The sequence below is a fragment of the Typha angustifolia genome, chromosome 7, assembly GCF_048772165.1.
Source record: "Typha angustifolia cultivar Huaian chromosome 7, ASM4877216v1, whole genome shotgun sequence".
Taxonomy (NCBI): Eukaryota; Viridiplantae; Streptophyta; class Magnoliopsida; order Poales; family Typhaceae; genus Typha; species Typha angustifolia.
In genome coordinates this window covers 674,621-688,385 of record NC_133245.1, presented here as the reverse complement: position 1 = coordinate 688,385, position 13,765 = coordinate 674,621, and the positions used below count along the sequence as shown (strand labels likewise).

General features: G+C 39.3%; 3 protein-coding genes across 3 annotated transcripts; 2 read left to right on the top strand and 1 right to left on the bottom strand.

Moving 5' to 3' along the window:
* Positions 1-3,813: 3,813 nt before the first annotated feature.
* LOC140762335 (gibberellin 2-beta-dioxygenase 8-like) lies at positions 3,814-6,504 on the top strand. The gene is made up of 4 exons (XM_073100072.1): positions 3,814-4,034; positions 5,016-5,485; positions 5,608-5,926; positions 6,009-6,504. The coding sequence occupies exons 1-4, from the start codon at positions 3,981-3,983 to the stop codon at positions 6,237-6,239; spliced, it is 1,074 nt and encodes a 357-aa protein (XP_072956173.1). The 5' UTR covers positions 3,814-3,980; the 3' UTR covers positions 6,240-6,504.
* A 116-nt stretch (positions 6,505-6,620) lies between these two features.
* LOC140762336 (formiminotransferase cyclodeaminase-like protein) lies at positions 6,621-10,946 on the top strand. Its single transcript, XM_073100073.1, has 3 exons — positions 6,621-6,979; positions 9,434-9,856; positions 9,940-10,946. The coding sequence occupies exons 2-3, from the start codon at positions 9,463-9,465 to the stop codon at positions 10,449-10,451; spliced, it is 906 nt and encodes a 301-aa protein (XP_072956174.1). The 5' UTR covers positions 6,621-6,979; positions 9,434-9,462; the 3' UTR covers positions 10,452-10,946.
* On the bottom strand, positions 10,608-12,390 carry LOC140762337 (uncharacterized). Its single transcript, XM_073100074.1, has 5 exons — positions 12,236-12,390; positions 12,035-12,136; positions 11,836-11,935; positions 11,473-11,629; positions 10,608-11,036 (listed from the first exon to the last, which is right to left on the bottom strand). The coding sequence occupies exons 1-5, from the start codon at positions 12,254-12,256 to the stop codon at positions 10,955-10,957; spliced, it is 462 nt and encodes a 153-aa protein (XP_072956175.1). The 5' UTR covers positions 12,257-12,390; the 3' UTR covers positions 10,608-10,954.
* Between the last annotated feature and the right edge of the window lie 1,375 nt (positions 12,391-13,765).

Below are 13,765 nucleotides of genomic sequence, written 5' to 3'. Positions count from 1 at the left end.
TTGAAGAACCGAATCTGCAGGCCCGGTTCCTTGACTTGGTCAGACTAATGGATGTCAGGCGTTCTATTCTCTCTATAAAAAATGAGGTTAATATTTTAAATTTTTTTTTAATCAAGACGCTATATGTATATACTGTATTAATATTAGCTCAGTACGTAGTCCAATCTAATCTATAATCTACATACATTTCGAATTATACATTATTAGATTACGTACGGCATATCATGATTTTGATCAAGCTGACAGTCATGGATACAACCAACCATGCGTGATGCGTCAGCCCAATGGGCTTCATATGATTCTATTTTATTTTCGATATAAGTTGAGATGAAATTTAGATCTAATAATGACATAGGTGATAGATATACACGATACGAGAGTAATTCTGAGTAGGGAGTAAAATGGTACGATAAATTTTAAATGATTCGTGCAGCCAATACGAACTGCCAGCCACCAGATTGTACTACGTTATAAAAAGTAATAATAATAAAATAAAAAAAATATTGTACTACATTGATACAGTCGAGGCTGCAGTTGATCTGGTCCATTCGGTACCTGACACGTCACGAAGGTGGGAATGTTACGTGGCCCAACCACCGCTCACATCACGTGCTGCCGGTCAAAACTAGGTATCCTGTTTGACCCAGAGCAATGAAGCGGAGGTGTCAGATATTATTATTATTTTTTTCCCTCGTAGCACTCACCAGGCTCGATAAGCCTCAAGAGTAATGATATAATATTTAAAGATTATATTCTTTAGATTAAGATTAAAGGCTCATAATAGTATATAATTTAGCCATATTATGATTGTAATAGGAAGAAATATTAGTCCAAATATATATATTAAATTATGTTTTATGATTTATAATTAAGCTTAACCTAAATATGATTGAGGCTTGAATTAAATAGGCTGAATTTAGATCTAAAATTAAATTTGAATCAAGCTTGATGAGAGCTGAAGCTCGACTAGATAACACGTCTACTGGCAGGTATTGCTGGACACGTGGGGATTCCCCTTAGAGTGGCAGCGCATTCGACGTTGAATGGATGAGTGTGCAAGTTGCCTGACCTAATTTGATTGAGTTGTTGGGAATCTTAATGTGCATATTAATTATTTTGTTACTGTTATTTCCCAACATTGGAAAATATGAAGAAGTCTAGTCAAAACTTTTTATTGTTTTGAGCCTTAAAAATACTATAGATTTTGCAGTACATTGATTGGTTTGCAGCTCTCTATCTCTCTCTTTCTCTCTTATTCTTACTTTTTCTTCCTTCCTCCAAGATTCTCCTACAAAAATTGTTTGTTTTTTGATCATACAGTATATCACCAAGAATCCAGCTCATGATTTGTCAGTACTTACAGTTCACAAAGGACTAGATATTGTTCTGGTCTCGTACCTTAAGCCCAGGACTTCGGAGATTGCCCACGTGGTGTGCTAGCATACTGAACTCCTAGAAGGTTTTCCTACACTACAGTTGTCGAACTAAAGTAATGCAATCCACTCAGAGAGGATGTTAAGCTTAACCTAACCCCTTACTTTGTAGTCATCATAAGACAATGACAGGATGTTTGCATTTTGCAAACGGTGGAACTACAAGGTTTGATCGGCAATATGGCATATGTTTAGGGTGCTCAATTTTTGAATGTTTAGCGCGTCAGTCAACATATATAAAGCCGTAGGCGTACACATTTAGAGAGAGAGAGAGAGAGAGAGAAAAGAGAGCGACATCAGAGAAATAGGAGCTTAATGGAGGTGGGTGCAGTAAGCCGTAGCAGCTCGTCATGTGGTATGCTGGCATACAGAGGGAGAGAGAGAGAGAGAGACCGTGTCTGTGTATCGATCATAACTTCGAGTTGGTTGTTATGTTGCTCTCTCCACTAGCTCTTGTTCATCCAGCTCTACTTGACCTCCTCCTCTACTTCTCTGTCTTTCATTCCTCCATATGTTCAATATATACTAAAGCCTAGGCCTGCTATGTTTTCACATCCAACTCCATATCTTCTCAGCAAATAGTGGAACCAAACGGCCAATGGATGCATGTTTGATGCTCCAAGTTACCAACCCAAGTAAGTTTCTCTACACGTTTTAGATGCCCATGTTGGTTTAATATGACTTTATGTCACTATTAGGTTTTTAAAACTTTTCTTTTGTGTGCAGAAAAATGATTCCAAACTAGCTATTGTGTATCATTCTTAGTTTAGTTAATAATCCACTCAAGTAAGTCATAATACCTTTTTATTATCGCTCAATGAAAAGTCTTTCCAGTGACTGAAACACCCACGCTTAGTATTTTTACATATAGCCTTAACCTCGTTATTGAAGAGGCTCATTCTGTCATGCAGAGGGGCAAGTCACGCTAAAATGATGCTCCTCTTTTTCTTTTTCTTTTTTCTCATTTCAAGTTCCATTTTCACGTTACAATCTTAGCTCATCAGCCTAGATATTCTTCAACAAGCTGACTAAAATGAGCCAACTCATCTTTCTTTACATCAAGTACTACTTTAGTGGCTGGAAATGATTAGAAGATTGTTTTGGGAACCTTGATTTAATCATGAAGTTCATGCTAAGCGTATCATTGATTGATCATTAGGCCCGTCATCATCTGTTGGCTCTTCAAATCTTAAGATGTATTCTCTATGCGCCAAAACCTTACACACATGAAATGCCAGTGTTCGCAGAGAGCTATGACTGGTGGATGTAATTTCGATTCTGGTCCTCAGTCACAATATTGCTGATGTCCAGTTAATGAACACTGTTATGGTTGGCAGTGGGCACTCGTATATATATATATATATATATATATATATATATATATATATCATGCAGAATGTTTTATAGGTAGATCTACCTAGATAGCTATAATGCATGTCTCAGGAAAATAAATAAACAAATATATAGTCTACTGCTTTCAATGAGGTAAGGCCCACGATATATAGAATAAAATAGAGCAATAACCGGACCTCTAGTGGAACAGTTACACTGGATAGGATTTGAACTTAGTGCAGTATGTTTATATATCAGTATGTCTGATCCTTATCCCTTTGGCCTTTAGTTAGATCTAGTTGAAGAGCTCAACCTCTCAAACCATGCAACGTGTGCGATGTCTGCGAGGCATGATCCCACCTCCAACTGCACGGCCCCTATTCACGATCAAATCTACACCTACCCTGCTTGCATTCTAAGCCAGTTACTTGCAATGACAAGATTTGACAATTACTTAATTGTACTTTGGCTTCTGTAAGGATGCAGAACGTATACACTGTTAGAAGTCCATCACCGGACAACTTACATTTTCAAGTTCAATTACATCATCAGTTTTTCACATCTATTTTCGGGAATATTAATTATTTTATTACTGTTTAGAGCAAATTGGAGGTAAAGTTAGTGACGCGGTATCAAATAATTTTAACCCTTACCAGAAAAGATTGGAAAACCTACTTATGAAGTATTTTCCAACGAATAAAGACACTTTGACTCCCATTAAAACGTAGCGAACCTACCCAGCTAGCTATATATATATATAGCTAAACCACTATTAATTAAAGGATTGAGCCCTCTCTTCTTGGGTAGTCGCAGTCATCTTTTTACCTTCTGGACCGCATGATCGATGCAGGGAGAGGAGGCAGTGGGTGGAGCGTGTGCAAGTCGTGGGAGTACCACGCTTCATGAGGAGAGGGAGAAGGACAGAGTGACAGCTCTCTCTCTCTCTCTCTCTCTCTCTCTCTCTCTCTCTCTCTCTCTCTCTCTCTCTCTCTCTCTCTCTCTCTCTCTCTCTCTCTCTCCCAATATATAAGTCTACGCGGCGAGGACTCGGTCACAAACGGACCTACCAAAGCTTCCTCTTGTTCCTCTCGACGTATCTAGCGCTTCCTCACTGCGCCGCACTGCTGCACCTTCTCTATATATACAACAGACCGCAGCCCTCCCTCTTACCACTAAGTTCTAAGAACAAGGAAATCGAATAACGAGGAAGAGCTCATGAAACATTCCTTGACGGAGGCTTTTCAAGTTTCACAACCATCTCTTGGTCAGGTACGTTGTAATCATCCTTAGCACTACCTTTGTTCACATTCATATATGTTATATTAACCCCTCCATTGTGTGATTATATGTGGTACTATAGTAACATGAACCAAGGTATAACCAATTAAAAACTAAATCTACTAGCTCAAAATGACCTCATAATAGCCCACCGACCATCTGTATATGTATGCCGCATGGCATACGCCCTGTTGCCATCTCCATATATGTCTGCGGTCCCTCTTATTATTTTTTTTTTCCCGTCTTAATTAGTTAACTCCACAGTTTTGGCACTGTTCTACTGTAAAGCTTTTGTCAAATTATTTGACATAAAGGTAGACTATTGACCTCTATCGTGTCGGCTAATATGAAGAAGAAATTAAGTCCAATTGATTGGGAATTTATTTTATCATGTCGGCTAATACGAAGAAGAAACTAAGTCCAATTGATTGGGAATTACTTTAGGTGAGCTTGGAGCAGAAGTATTACTATTAGACAGTTGGGTACAGTTGGTAGTGGGTCCCATGATTGGCCCATGTTAACTATTCTAGCTAGGCTAGCTGGGCTAGATCCTAACTAATAATTGTCAAGAGCTAGAATATTGCTAATCGCGCGAGTTCGGTGTGTCCAAAACCCGCCCCCAAATCCGGAGATACTTATGCGGCGCAGGTGTCGTTATCGCTACCGACGAAATTTATAGTCCTCGTCTATTCTTCTCAAAATCCTCACTAATTATTCTCCAAAGTCGTTTGTCCCTCCCTCCCCATGATCTGCCCCACGCGTTCACTCGTTGTCTCTTCCTTATGAGATCTCTTGGATCCCTTCACCGCAATGGTGAGAGAGCCGAAGCCTTACCACATTGGGAAATAAACTCAATCCCATAGCGGTGAAATTAAGGGTAGCAACTCCCCAAGTAATTAATAACTTTGTTAGTTACTATTTCCAGTCCTTTTAAGTTCTCTAACCACGTCTCTTCTTTTGTCATGATTCAAGGCCCCCCGAGATTATAACGCAGTGGGCATGGACTGCAACCCTCCATTGATGGCCACATACCAGTCTCTATTTATTAGTAAAAACAACCATCAAGAACCATTAAATACCGATCAGACGATGGTTGCGGTGGAAGAATGTGAGCTACCCCTCATCGATCTCAGTCTTCTATGTGGCACTAACCTCGAAGCGGAGCAATGCAAAAGGGATATCACTGATGCTGCATCCGGCTGGGGATTCTTCCAAGTTGTGAACCATGGTATATCCACGCAGCTACTCCAAAGAGTCCGGGAAGAGCAGGTTAATGTTTTCCGGCAGCCGTTCGAGAAGAAAGTGAAGAAGTTGCTCGACTTCTCGTCTGATAGCTATCGGTGGGGGACGCCGACAGCAACCGACATCGAGCAGTTGTCATGGTCGGAGGCGTATCATATTCCCCTCACGCCGGCCACCGAGGCCACCAAGGTCAGCACCAGGTACTCGATCGTTCTTGAGTTAAAACGGTAGAATTGATGATGAATATAATTGACTGCACGTATTTTTAAACAGAGGGGGATTAGGGGGATGGCGTAAATGAATCATTCTATATTTGGTGCAGGTATATAATCGAGGAATGCTCGGCGGCGATGTCGAGATTAGCACATCAACTGGCAGGGATTCTGACAGAGGGATTCGGAGATGAGGGGGGATATATAAAGGAGAAGTGCACATATGATACGTGCTACTTGCGCTTAAACCGCTACCCCCCATGCCCATTACCTGGAGCATTTGGGTTAATCCCTCACACTGACAGTGACTTTCTCACCATATTATACCAGGATCAAGTTGGTGGCCTCCAATTAATGAAGGGTAACGCATGGCTCACTGTTAAACCTAATCCTAATGCATTAATCATCAACATCGGTGACCTATTCCAGGTATATATATATATATATATATATATACATATATATTTCTTGTTAATTCCTGCCACTTGATATGGCTCTTAAACTTATGCAGGCATGGAGCAATGGCTTATATAAAAGTGTGGAACATCGGGTTATGACTAATGCTAAGCTGGAGAGGTACTCAGTGGCTTACTTCCTTTGCCCTTCCTATGATACCGTGATTCAGAGTTTCGTGGAGCCTGGAATTTATCGAAAATTTAGCTTCGGAGAATACAGAGAAAAAATCAAGGAAGATGTTAGAGTAATGGGACGTAAGATTGGGCTAAGTAGGTTTCTTGCTTAAAAAGCTTGTGCTGATCAAAGAAGGATACAAAGGAGTGTAATTTCCATTACCTTTTCCTCTGAAAATTTTATTCCTTTCTCCCTTTTTAAGTTTTTTCTTTTTTTCTCCTTGTTGTTTGATAGTATCGTCGATAGGGTTTACTTTTTGGCATACAAAAGATTGTGTTTTCTAATAGATATGAAGGAGAAAGGATGCTTGTAAAATATTACCAAGTGTGTAATAAATTGTATGTGAATAAAAAAGAAGTGTAATATCCTTGTCTTAACTCATTTTCGACATTAAATTATGTTATGAAATAGTGAAATGATAGGGTGTGAAGTGAAATATGCACGTAGTGTAGGGTCTGGAATGAAACAATCATTCTTTTCCCCTTCCCCCAGAGCTTTTCCTCGTAAGTTATGGCACCGCCGCCGGCATCTATCTGCTACCATCGTTGCCACCGCTCTTCTCCAACGAGCCGTTGCTTCTTTCTTCCATTCTTAGCCCAATATCTGCGACACTACTATTGAAAGATTATTTCCACCGCCAATTTCTACCTACTCTTCTCCGCCCTCCCTTCAATTGTTTTTTTTTTTCTCGGAATTCTAAAGATCAAATTTTGGAAAGACCCATCTGGCCTAACTATCCACCCTTGCGTAAAAAAAATCACAGATTTTGGAGGTTTATGACAGTTCTGATGAGGCCACATTAACCTTAGGTGTTCGACGAGCGTCGATCCAAAGAACCACAGTGGATTTCAGGTGAATAAATTTTGTCTTGAATAGTTATGGGCAAATTTGTTTGTTTGTTTTTGTAGTGTTTTATTTGGTTAATAATTTCCTTATTTTTGAATTGAAATCTTAGGAATGTTTTGAATTTTCGATAGATGGTTTGATGTTCTTTTTTTCTGGTGTGCGATATATTTTGTTGCATTTGTAGATTCAGTGTTCTTTCTTTTTCTGTTTGAGAAAATAGATCCAATGTTCTTATTAAAGTTTTGTTGACATCGGGAGAATCAATTTTTTTTTTTTTTTTGGGGGGGGGGGGGGGGGGGGGGGGGGCATAAATACAACGCAAGATGCAATTTGATTTGTTCTTTGGATTCAATTCAAGCCTTTTATAGCTCGGATCTTTCACCTCTTTGATCCTTTTAACAGTTTCAACTTACAGTTGGTTTACCTTCGGCTGCAGATTTGATTCCTCGTTAGCCTTACAATCATTTGTTGAAAGTCAATGCTTGAAACAAACTTGAATTGCTGTATGAATCATATTTGATGTCTCTAAACTCTGTGAAGGTAAAGTTGGGTTTATTGCGCATTCTTGCATCACGGCTGGTCTTTATTATCAAATAAAAGAAATAAACTTTTACTATCGTGATCTATGGATTTGGTTTAGAATCTTATATTTTAGGCAAGGAGGCAGGTGGCAATTCCTACTGCTTGAAGCTTAGATAGATTAGAAATGCAGAAAATCTTTTGCTACTATGCATGTGATCCTTTGTGTAATTTCTTGACCTAATCTCCTTCTTTCAATCGAGGCTCCATGGCATAGTGATTATTGAGATATTGTGGATAATTCAAACTGGATTCCCCTGCCATCGGATGCTTGGAGTCAAAAATCTAAAGATACTGATGATTTTCTTGACTCTTCAGTTCTTCTAGATGAAACACAGTACCTTGAAGGTTTCAGAGATGGGTATAATGATGAATTGCTCTTAGGAAAGGAGGAAGGGAGGGACGTGGGCTTAAGGATAGGCTTCCCAGTGGCAGTGGGCGATGAGCTGGGTTTTTACAGGGGTTGGATTGATGTATGGAACTCAATAGACAGGGTTAATCCAGGGTTCATTTCATCTCGTCTTACAAAGCGTATCGAGCAATTGGACAAGCTGGTGGATGACTTTCCTCTCTTAGAGCCAGAAAATGAGCAAATTCAGAACATGATGAAAACTATCAGGCTATAGTTTAGGGTTATTTCAGCAACATTAAGAGTTAGTTTGAAGTACGATGTTTATTCTGCATTGTTGAAGGAATCTGGGATTTAAAATTCTAAATCTGGTGCTTGACATTGTAAATCCTAGTGCTCTCTTTATTTGCTTCTCTTTATTAGATAATAATGATTGTATCTTCTTGTCAGAAGATGGATAAGATGGGAGTAGCTTTTGTTCTGTCACTTGAATAGTTACTGAAGTATCTTTCTATGATGTTAAAACATGTAATACTCATGTCTGTTTTGATGCTTTGACAAAATCTTCTTATGTTTGTTTTATATAAGATGTTTTATCGGCACAATTGCAGCAAGTCCTGTGTTGTTTCCAATAAAAGTGAACTCTTGTTAGAGCCTTCTTTTTTGCATGATGCAGTATTATCTTCTTGATGTGCCTGATGTGGATCTGATCTCTTATTGTCTTGCCCATTTGCACTCTTTGATTTGTGCTGCATGATTTAACCCATTTGGAGATATGTATCATATTCTGCTTTTTTTTTTGTTCTTTTATGTGATTGGACAGTCTCTCCTTGGTTACGTGAGCATAATGTAAAAACAATAAGGTAGGCAACTCTGCCTACCATTTGGCCTTCTAAATTCTATGACAAAACCATTTGATTGATTGATTTTTTTAGAACCTGTCAAAATTTCTAGACTATTAGTTTGTTTTGAACTTTTGATTGGTTGAATGTATATTTTGTGTGCATTTCAAGCAGATAAATGCTAGAATTTGACGTTATGCATGAACAGCTAGGAAGGGTTTCGCTTATTTGCGTGACTAGTAAATTGTTTATATTTTGCAACTCCTGAAGCATTCACAAAAAAGACGAAAAAAAACTCTACCTTTTTCTGCTCTCACTATAATTCTTCTTTTACCAAGCATCTGGATCAGTGTACTATAAATACTAAAATATATTATCTTGTTTTTGGAAGCAATATTACTGATATGTCATGCTGTGAGCACTCAGAACATTTACCTTTGATTTGAGCTGCAACAAAAGACAATAAATATGCATAATTCAAAGGGCCTTGCTGCAACATTTCGATGATTTGTGAGTCAGAATGTTTACTTGATAGCATCTTTTTTTTTCCTCCGGCTGAAGTTTCCTTTCTTACTTATTGACTGCTAGCCATTATGAGAGGCTAAGCAATGCAGCCAATGCTGGCCACTGAAGCTCTTAAGATAGGATTGGGGATGTTTTGTCTTTATTTGCTATTATCTCATCTTGCAGCTTTTCTGAAGAAGTGCAAGAAACCAAAGATGCGGAAGGCGATGATGCTTACTTGTTGCAAGCTTTATATATCTGAAAGCCAGAATGCTCTTGCCTTGGAATCAATCGAACAAGCTGCAAAACGGTACCCAGAAGCAGTTATCATCAACAAGTTCAAGGATGAGGACTACAATCGAGTTGGTTATACACTTGTCTCAAATTCTAGTACAAATTTATCAATTGATGCTCTGCCCTTGAGGAATGCAGTGTTTAGCATGGTTAAATCTGCCTTTGAAGGGATCGATCTCAATTTGCACTCAGGAACCCACCCCAGACTAGGGGTGGTTGATCATATCTGCTTTCATCCTTTAGCACAAGCCTCACTAGATGAAGTTGCAGTCCTGGCAAAGTCTGCAGCAGCTGACATTGGAAGCAAACTTCAAGGTTCCTCCTTTCTTTTTTTTTCTTTCCTATATATTTGCACTTCTTGTCTTTGATAACTAGATCATTGTATAAATGCATTGCAGTTCCTACCTTTCTATATGGAGCAGCTCATGGGGAAGGAAGGACTCTGGACTATATAAGAAGAGAGCTTGGCTACTTCAAACCAAATGCAGCAGGGAATCAATGGTCAGGCGCACTAAATTCAGAGTTTTTGCTTCTGAAGCCAGATGAAGGTCCTAGCCTCTTAACTCAATCTAAAGGTGTCGTGACCATCGGAGCCACCAAGTGGGTCGACAATTACAATGTGCCCGTCTGTTCTACCGACATCGAGGTCGTGATGAGAATTGCTCGCAAGGTGAGCGGGCGAGGAGGTGGACTTAAGTCAGTGCAAGCAATGGGTCTAATGCACGGGAATGACTCCGCTGAGGTTGCTTGTAATCTGCTTGATCCTGGTAGAGTTGGAGCCGATCAGGTACAGATTGAAGTCGAGCGGCTTGCATCAGAGGAGGGAGTGACTGTAGAGAAGGGCTATTTCACTGATTTCTCACAGGAGAAGGTTACTGAATTGTACTTGAAATCTATTGAAGCTGATTAAGATTTCGTTCGTTTCAACAAGAGAGATGGAATCTGTTGTCCATAACAATTTAATTATATTTGGTATTACTGTAACTATTTATTCTCTTTTCATAGTATGCCAAACACCTGGCTGTAGGAATTTTTCGCAACATTGGAACATTAAACAGAGTCCCAGTTCCCAAGAAGAAGAATATATACTATTCTCATTTTCACATGCCATCCACATGAAACATGAACAGATAAAAATAAGCTGCTAGTAAACCATACACCTTTGTCGGCCAAATGCCAAGAAAATAAAAATAATAAAATCCAGACACCAATCTCCACCTCCAAAACTAATACTCTTTCCTCCTAAATTGTCACCCCCCACCCTCTTTCCTTCTCATACTTGTCAAACTATCCTTTTTCCTCTCTCTTCCACTGTGTGCTTCTACTTAGTCTCCTCTCCACTTTAATTCCAAATAGTATCTCAAAAAAGTAGTAAGATACATTTATATAAATATATATATATATATAGTTGCATCACCTTGCATCAGAGTTGCTACTTGTCATCTTGCCCATGGACAATGTAAAGTATAGCAAGATTAAGGTCCCCATGCTAGACCTGCAACCAAATCAAACCATCAAAAGATTGCGTGCAAAGTGGCTAAACAGTAAGCACCAGCCATTAACTGCTAGTCCTTAATGGTCCCATTAGTTACTTTTGGAAAGCTCAAAGCCCCAGTCCATTTGTTTCCTTCGGCGTGCCGCTTCTTCCACGTTATTTTTTTTACGACTGACACTGTGTACCCCCCCCCATCCCCAGGCGTGGCCCAAAAAGCAAATGGACGGTCCCAGATGGACCTGCCCTACCAGGAAACACCATCGAAAGCCGTTCAATTTTTGGTGGGCAGCACACCCACCACAACTACCACAGGCGGCAGCTATCTTCCCATGGCAATTATTTTTAACTACCAGAGCCGCACGTAGCAGGCAGGCGAAAATTTAATGGGAGGATAAGTGTATTTTGGCCTTGTAATTAATGGAGAAAGGCAGCTTACAAGGTGGCGAAGACGAAAAGGACTCTCTTCGGATCCAGCCACGGCGAGGGCTTCCGGCCAACTCGTCGAAACTTCCCTCCTGGTGTAGGGGCCGTCGTAGGAAGATGCCGGTTGTGGCCACCATCGTCCGACACGTGGATGATAAGTGGCGTATTCTCTGGCAAGGATGCCAAGGGATAATATGAAGGTTAAAATCGGCAATTTGATGTGGAAATTAATACAACTACCAAATTGTGACAAAGACACTAACTCCTCTTTTATCTCTTAAAAAATGCCGAGGAGCTTAGCTCACTAAACCTCTGGACGACTATTGACTCGACCGAGTCAAGTCTCCGCGTTAAGCCTGAACCCGTCACAACTCACCTCCAGATGCGTCTAAGTTAATGGCCCCTCCATCCTTCCCCCTCGTCTCTCCTCCTCCTCCAACTCTTTGTGATCCCTTTCGAGAGAAGGATTTCACCAACTTTTAAAGCAATTTATCAAAAGATTAAAAAGAAATTAGTAAATTCATACAAATATAAATGAATTCAAGAAGAAAGGGAAGCAATTAACTCTTTGTTACCGGTTGACTCGCCGGAGAATCGTCCTCGTCGGCTCTAATATCGAGAGCTACGAAGTCATCGGACGGCTTGATCCGATCTGTTGTTTCTTGGCAAACTAATTCCTACAACCAATTAAACATGACCCAAGTACGAAAGCATATTAGATACAGACATAAGAAGACTTAAAATAGAATAGTATGTAAGAATTGGATAAGACTCACTGAGTTCGAGGTCTCGGCCATGAATGGATTCTTCTGATCCTCGGCTCTCCCTTCTTCTTCTTAAATTTCTCCAAGTTGAACAAGGTAGAAGATGGTTATATAGTTTTGTAGTTATATATATATATATATATATAGGAAGAGTACTTGAGCAGATGGAGGGGAAGGGTATGATGGGGTTGACGTCCACTTCGTTAGCCCCACCCGTTCTATGATTCTACTATATCTTTCTCTTTATCGGAGGCGTGCAAACTTTACTTACTTTTCCGAAGAAAAAATTGGGATTTCCCGAGAATGAGAGATTAAGTATGAAAACTAGCAATTGAGGGCCTTACTCTTATCCATACCTACGAGTCTTTTTGGAAAGTGATGGCAAATAGTCATTACTCATGATAACTCCAGGCACAGGGAAAAGTTACAGAGACGGTTTTCTTTATTCGATCCCAAAGCCAATAAATCGATCAAGGAATCACGCAAGTGACTTTGATAAGATCCAATTGTCATATAACTTTATCCTCTATCCCAACCAAACCCTAATATTAGATTTAAATTAACCTTCATACCCACAAGTACTCGATTCTAGCTGTGATCGGTTAGTGTTCATGTGACCAGTCCTTGCGCCTATTATCACGGGCAAAATTATTGAAAAAGTAAATAATTATATAAAGTACTATTATAGATTGATACACGTGTACACCCATATTATTTATATATATATATATATATATATATAGTAGAATGGAAGAGATATATTCTCAAAAAAGCTTAGTGGAAAGAGGAGGGATTTGAGATGGCATGCAACTACGCGCATGTCATGGAATGGAAGTGGCTATTTCTTCCGGTTCCAGACAGCACTCTAGTGTAGTACAACTTTGGTCGGATGATATGGACTTCAGATGCGCCGATTGCATGAAAATCCTTGAAACGGGGGATGTAGGGAATCTGTTCCCTCTTTTTTTATAGTAAAGAAAAAGAAGTCTAGATGACGTATGTTAGTTAAACCATCATTTCGTATCATACAACTGTTTCAAGAAACGAAGATGGCGATTGGGAAAGGATTATTTTTAACGAGTGATTAAAGGATTCCAGTGTATGGATTAAGATCGCATCACTATCTTATCCACAATCTCCTTATATTATTGTACTTTTATGTGGTCAAAGATTTCTAAGTTTTGGTTGCCCATCCATTGGTCAGACCGTATGTATTAACTGACAGATAGATAGGTAGATATGAAGAGATCCTATGTCGTTAGAAGATGTTCTGGATGTACGACTACTCTCTTGATATGTATCTAAGATACCATTAACAATCGTAAATATATATATATATATATATATATATATAAGGAATCCTGACTGCAAATTAAACGAGAGTAGGCATTAATTTATTATATCGTGCTCATAATAAAGTGATAAGATTTGTGGCGATCTCCAAAATCACTCAATTTTGCGGATGTGATTACAAGGATATGTGATATTAACGTAGATTGGAGACGACCAAGCCATGTGCTAATATATATATATATATATATT